The sequence below is a fragment of the Epinephelus moara genome, chromosome 18 (assembly GCF_006386435.1).
Source record: "Epinephelus moara isolate mb chromosome 18, YSFRI_EMoa_1.0, whole genome shotgun sequence".
Lineage (NCBI taxonomy): Eukaryota > Metazoa > Chordata > Actinopteri > Perciformes > Serranidae > Epinephelus > Epinephelus moara.
Genome location: NC_065523.1, coordinates 4580874 through 4586873, shown reverse-complemented (window position 1 = coordinate 4586873; position 6000 = coordinate 4580874). Strand labels below are relative to the sequence as shown.

Sequence of the window (6000 nt, the reverse complement as noted above, 5' to 3'; positions counted from 1 at the left end):
CCTGGAAAGAGGGATCCCTCCTCAGTTGCTCTTCCTGAGGTTTCTACCGTTTTTTTTTCCCTGTTAAAGGTTTTTTTGGGGAGTTTTTCCTTATCCGCTGCGAGGGTCATAAGGACAGAGGGATGTTGTATGCTGTAAAGCCCTGTGAGGCAAATTGTGATTTGTCATATTGGGCTTTATAAATAAAATTGATTGATTGATTGATTGATTGATTGATTGATTGACAATGTTGCTGTGCATAAAGCCTGCTCCATAAGTGAAGGGTTTTCCCACTTTGGTGTGAAAGAACTTGAATGAACAGGGCCCTGACCTCAACCTCATCTAACACCTCTGGGATAAACTGGAACACCAACTTTGAGCCAGTGTTGCTTTTGTGACTGAATGGGAGCAAATCCCTGCAGCAGGTTCAACATGTGGTAGAAAGAGTGAAAACAGAAAAGTGGAGGCATAGAGGAGGCTTTGTTCAACTGGTGTGATGTTCAGATGTTCATACTTTAAGTGCTGTTTGAGCATTTGCCCTGAAACAAAGAGCCATTTCTGTCTTTCTCTGCTTCTCAGTTCAGTAAATCTTATTTCTTTGCAGTTCAATCCAAAGATGCAGCAGATTCGTCGGAACCAGAGAACCAAAAGTGCCGAATGTAAATAGATTTGTTCAGTAGCAACGGCAGTTTTGACCTTAATAACATCAAATGATCCAGTAATAAGAATTCAATCAGCCAGTCAATCAGGCGGTCAGTCATTCAGCGGGGAAATCTATTGATTCATAAAATCCGCATCCCACACATCTTCTCTCCCTCTCTCTCCCTCCCTCCCTCTGTGTGTCATACGCACACTTTCAGGTACTCTCTCTCTCTCTCTCTCTCCCCCTTTCTCTCTCTCTCTTTCTCTCTCTCTCTCTCTCACACACACACACACACACACGCACACACACAGACTCCTCCTTCCTCTCCTCTCTCCTCCTCCTCTCAGTTGGCCCTGTGACTCCTTGCCGGGACGGTATAACAGTAGCCTACAGAGCGGCGACCGGTCGTTGATGGGGAAGGGCAGTAGCCGCAGCAGCAGTCGGGCGCACCGACCGAAGCATGCTCCAGCGCAACCATGACTTGCTCGGCGTCAGATAGCGAGAAGATCGTGATCAACTGCGGCGGGATTCGACACGAGACCTACCGGAGCACCCTCAAGACTTTGCCGGGGACGCGCTTGTCTTGGCTGACCGAACCCGACGCCTACAGCAACTTCGACTACGACCCAAAGTCCGACGAGTTCTTCTTCGACCGCCACCCGGCCACCTTCGCCTTCATCCTTAACTATTACCGCACCGGCAAGCTCCACTGCCCCAATGATGTATGTGGGCCGCTCTTTGAGGAGGAGCTCGCCTTCTGGGGCATCGATGAGACGGACGTGGAGGCGTGCTGCTGGATGAACTACCGACAGCACCGTGACGCTGAGGAAGCCCTGGACAGCTTCGAAACCCCCGAGCCGGACGCACCCGAGGATGACCCGGCGCTCACCGGCGGGGCGGACGGCGACCTGAAGCGGCTGTGCATGCAGGAGGATGGCCGCAAGGCGACGTGGTGGGAGGTGTGGCAGCCCAACATGTGGGCGCTGTTCGAGGACCCCTACTCCTCCAAATACGCCCGGGTGGGTAGCTGTTCGTTCTTTCTTTCTTTCTCTCTTTCTTTCTTTCTTTCTTTCTTTCTTTCCCTTCCTCCGCTCTGCGCTCACATATCCCCGTTTGGCACACTTCTGGCCACTGCGCATTGTCGCGCGTAAAGTTATTCCCGAATTGTCTTAAAACAATTGGAGGATGTCACATTCACTGCAGTGTTTTTTCCTCTCCTCTTCCCCGCTTATGTACCCCACCGCTGTTCTTTCCTTTTATTCTCTCTCACTGATATGACTGTGTGAAGATTTGGCCATCGCTCATGTCCGTTTGTCAGTGTGCAGCCGTCCACCCTTCTCTCCTTCTCTACATCTTTATGCCATCTTTATGTCGGGTGTGTGTGTGCCAAAATATGTCTCAAGCAAAATACTTAACACTTTCAACATGATTTAATTAGACCTGACCCTAACTTGGGATCCAGTTCTCTCCACTATCAGTCCACATTTGGTGTAAAGTGTGCCTCCATTGATTTGCTCTCTCTTCTTTTGATGAAACAAAACTGAAATCTTGTAAGCAGCAGCCACCTCACACTCCACCAAATAGACTGCTGGGTTTGTGCATGTGCGTATGAGCACATGCACATGAATGCATTACTGTTTTTGTACCTTATGTGTCCTGGCATGTGATGACGATTGCATTTATACCTGTTCAGGTGTGACGGTGTTTAAGTATGTGGCTGTGTGTGTTTGGGTAGATGATGGAGCAAACACTGTTGGGCTATAACACACTGCTCTTACTACTTTGCTGGTGAACAGACATCATATCAGTCTAACTTTAGCACTGCACTAATGAATCAAATGTTATCAATAGCCTCCTCATATTAGAGCAAATTTTATAGCTGGTTTGAATTTGGCATGAACTACTCTGCACTGCTTTACAGCACAGAGGCAAATTTTTTATGGCTCAGAGTAGAAGAGTGTATGATTCTCTCAGCACACAGAGCATGTCGCAGTATTCTGATGGCAACATGAGGAAAGGTTTTTTGAGGAATGAAGCAATACCATTAAGTGTGCAGGTCTTGTCTTTGAACAAACGTAGCAGTAAGGTTCATTCTGCCGGTGACAAATTAAGTCACCTATAAATACCGGACATATTATACTGTTCACGTAGCAAAAGAGATCAAGATGTAACGGTCAGAGTGGTGGATTGGCATGCAGCGCATACAGCTTTCATGCGATAGGCTGGAGTTTGTGTCCAGTGGCAATCCATCAATTAAAGCATATGTACACCCTTGACCTCTGCCTGGCTTCTCCTAAAATAGTTAAAACATACATGTGGAGAGTGGGTGTTGGTGCAGAGTTGTGCATTTGTCGCAGGGGGTCAAGGGTGGTAGTCAAGCCACCTGAAGAAAATGGTGGTGTGTTTCTGCAAGCCACAGATACATTACATTTGCACATTTCGTACGTATCATATCAGCATTTGTAAAATTATGTAGTATAAGAGGTGATTATCACTGGGAGGTGAATGGGATAACGTGTCACCAATGTGAGACGGCTGCCAAGCTGCAGACCACTGTTTGAGACCAACAGATTTAGCGAGTAAATGCTGTGTTTCCAGCAGCTTTCTACTCACCAAACATGGTTGGTTTTTAGGGCCCCAATGCTGTTTTTCCAGCTGGGATAGTACCACAAAAAGTTGTTGGTTTTTTACCAAGATGTTGCTGCTTTTCTAGTGGGGAACGTGCCCCCGAAACTGGCTATTTTAAGTAGCGATGCATGATAATATCAGCACATCATTGGTATCGGCAGATATTGGCTTTAAAAGGAACTATGAAAATCAGCCAATTTCTTTGTGTTATTTTGCGCAATGAATAAATATTACATACATTGAAAAACATTCTATTTCATGTCTCCCTCTGCCGGTGGGCCATCCCAGCAAGAGTATGCATACATAACATGATGTTAATTCCACTACAGAAGAGACTTGATGATTACTAAAAGTAGGTGGGGAAAAAAGAGGATATACTGTATCAATATCAGTATCGGTTATCAGCCAAATGAGTTGTTATTTATCTGTATATTGGATATCAGCAAAAAATCCAATATCTTGCATCCCTAATTTTAACCCAAAACTACCACTATAAACAAGTGGTTTAGGTGGTGCCAGTTTGAATGTCAGGCCAAATACACACTTCAATGATTGTGTGTTGATGGGAGATTTCTATGATATTTAGATTTACCTTCTGCTTTTATATTTCCAATCAGTTAGTGATGATCGGTTAGTGATTCTGCTTTCTCATTTTTTTTCTGTCAGTCATGTTCTTTTCATTTTTTTATATTGCTTTATTTCTCTCATTTTTACCTGTAACTCAATTTTTCTCTGTTTTCCCTTTCCCCGCCTCATTTTCATTCCTTTCCTCCACCTGTGTGGTCAGTGCTCATTCTCTCACCTGTGTCTCCCTCTGCCTTCCGCTACCTAATCGTCTCTATAAATCCATGGCCATTGGCAGAGCCAGAGGCCAGTGCTGACGGGGATCATTGTGAGCTGAGGTGTTTTCTGTGGACTCTGCTATATGCACAGAGACAGCATATTGACTCAGTTGCTCTCCGTGACTAAGGAGGGAGCCACACAAATGAAGACAAACACTACACGCACAGACACAAACATACAATGTCTAAAGCACCATTCGTCCACTGGGGTTCCATAGGCAAGTTGTAGCCTGAGCAGAGATTTCATGGGAAACTTTAGAAAAAAAAACAAAAAAAAAAACAAAAACCTAAAAATGTAATACTCCAAATTCCATACAATTATAAGAACATGCAGTCCGGAGAAGCATGTTCCAGCACATTATTCTGCAATACTATGTCTAAATTGGATGATTCTGCACTTCACCATTTATGTCTAATGCTAATGTTCAGTGTCAGTGTGACAGTTCAGTGCAGTGTGCCCTACATGTAGCAAGATGGAAATTAAGCATGTGGATAAGTGTGTAGCATGTTTGACTTTTGTGCATGGGGACAAGGTTTGCAGAAAAAAACCCTGCTATTTGCGTTGGCATTTTTTGAAACCATGATCTTCCCCTGACCTCGATCTTAACACCGTTTCCATGCACAGGTATTGTAGAGAGCAGGAATGTTAAAATGTTTGGATGTAGAATAAAAAACTGACATGTAACATATTACAGGGTTTTGTCCAAAATCAACATTCTTGTCTGGTATTAAGGTTGTCTAGCCTTGAGATAAACCAAAAATGTGACTGAAATACAGCTGTAGTCGTTCCAGTAGACGCAGCTACTGTACACCAGATGTTTGCTGCCTTGTGGCTCTTTCATGTCTCTGCTACAGTTCCAAGGGGCACTGTGCAGCGTTTGTCAAGTAGCGCACCTTCAAGCTGCCTGAACTTTCAGCATTTTGTTTGCTTTTGTAGGAGTTTGAAAATGTCTCTTACCAAAAAATATCTCTCTCCACAGTGCTTTACATTTCCAAGAACTAATAAACTACCTCTGTAAACACAAACCCAGTTTCCCAGTTTTGGCAAACCAGGAATACGTTACATCTGCACATTTCATATATATCATATTAATGTTTCTAAAGTGACATGGTGTATGAGCTGAGCTTGTCGTCGATAGGTGGAGGAGATGGTGGATGACATGACACCTCGGTGAGATGCCTGCCAAGATACAGATTACTTAAGGCCGTCGTTTTGAGACCAACAAACAGCAAAACCAGTTTGGGTTTAGAGAGTTGTCGCTGTGTTTACAGTGGCTTTTTAGGAGCCAGACATAGGTGTTTTGTTTGTAGTGAACTATTGCTGCTTTTCCAGCGGGACAGTGGTACAATAAGCAGTTGTTTTTCACTGAAACATCCCTGCATTTCCAGCGGGTATCGTGGCATGAGAAGCGTTGTTTCTCCAGAGACATCACTGCATTTCCTGTCAAGATAGTGGCTCGAAAAGCAGTTGATTTTTACTGAGACATCCCTGCATTTCCAGCGAGACAGTGGCACAAAAAGTGTTTTATTATCATCCCATCTACCATCCCTGAGTTTCTTGCAGGGATGGTAGTGTGATATGCAGTTGTTTTTTTACTGAGTCATCGCTGGTTTTACAGCAAAGACTGTGCCCCCAAAACAGATACTTTGAGGAAAAATCAAGATCTTTTCCAACCATAACCAGAGTTTTTTTGCCTAAAACTAACCCCATGTCAACCACAGCATTGTAGAAATGCAATGTTTCAACGTATTAGCAACAAAATGCAAATTAAACAAATCTGTGGATTGCAGATACTTAGAATGCCAATTTTTTTTCTGGTGATCAGGTTGTAAAAACAGCTCATAGTTATTGGAGAACATAGTTTGCAGGGAATAGTGCGTGTTTCTCTCTGAATGCCTCCAGTCTTG

General features: G+C 44.1%; 1 protein-coding gene across 4 annotated transcripts in view; it reads left to right on the top strand.

The window, feature by feature from the left end:
- The first annotated feature begins 993 nt into the window (after positions 1-993).
- LOC126404988 (potassium voltage-gated channel subfamily C member 1-like) overlaps positions 994-6000 on the top strand; it is a 170455-nt gene continuing 165448 nt past the window's right edge. For all 4 annotated transcript variants that reach the window (XR_007571542.1, XR_007571541.1, XM_050068470.1 and 1 more), the window contains exon 1: positions 994-1641. Coding sequence is in view for 2 of the 4 variants with exons in the window: in XM_050068470.1 (XP_049924427.1) it covers positions 1099-1641 (543 nt within the window). In the remaining 2 variants the exon portion in view is untranslated. The remainder of the gene's footprint in view (positions 1642-6000) is intronic.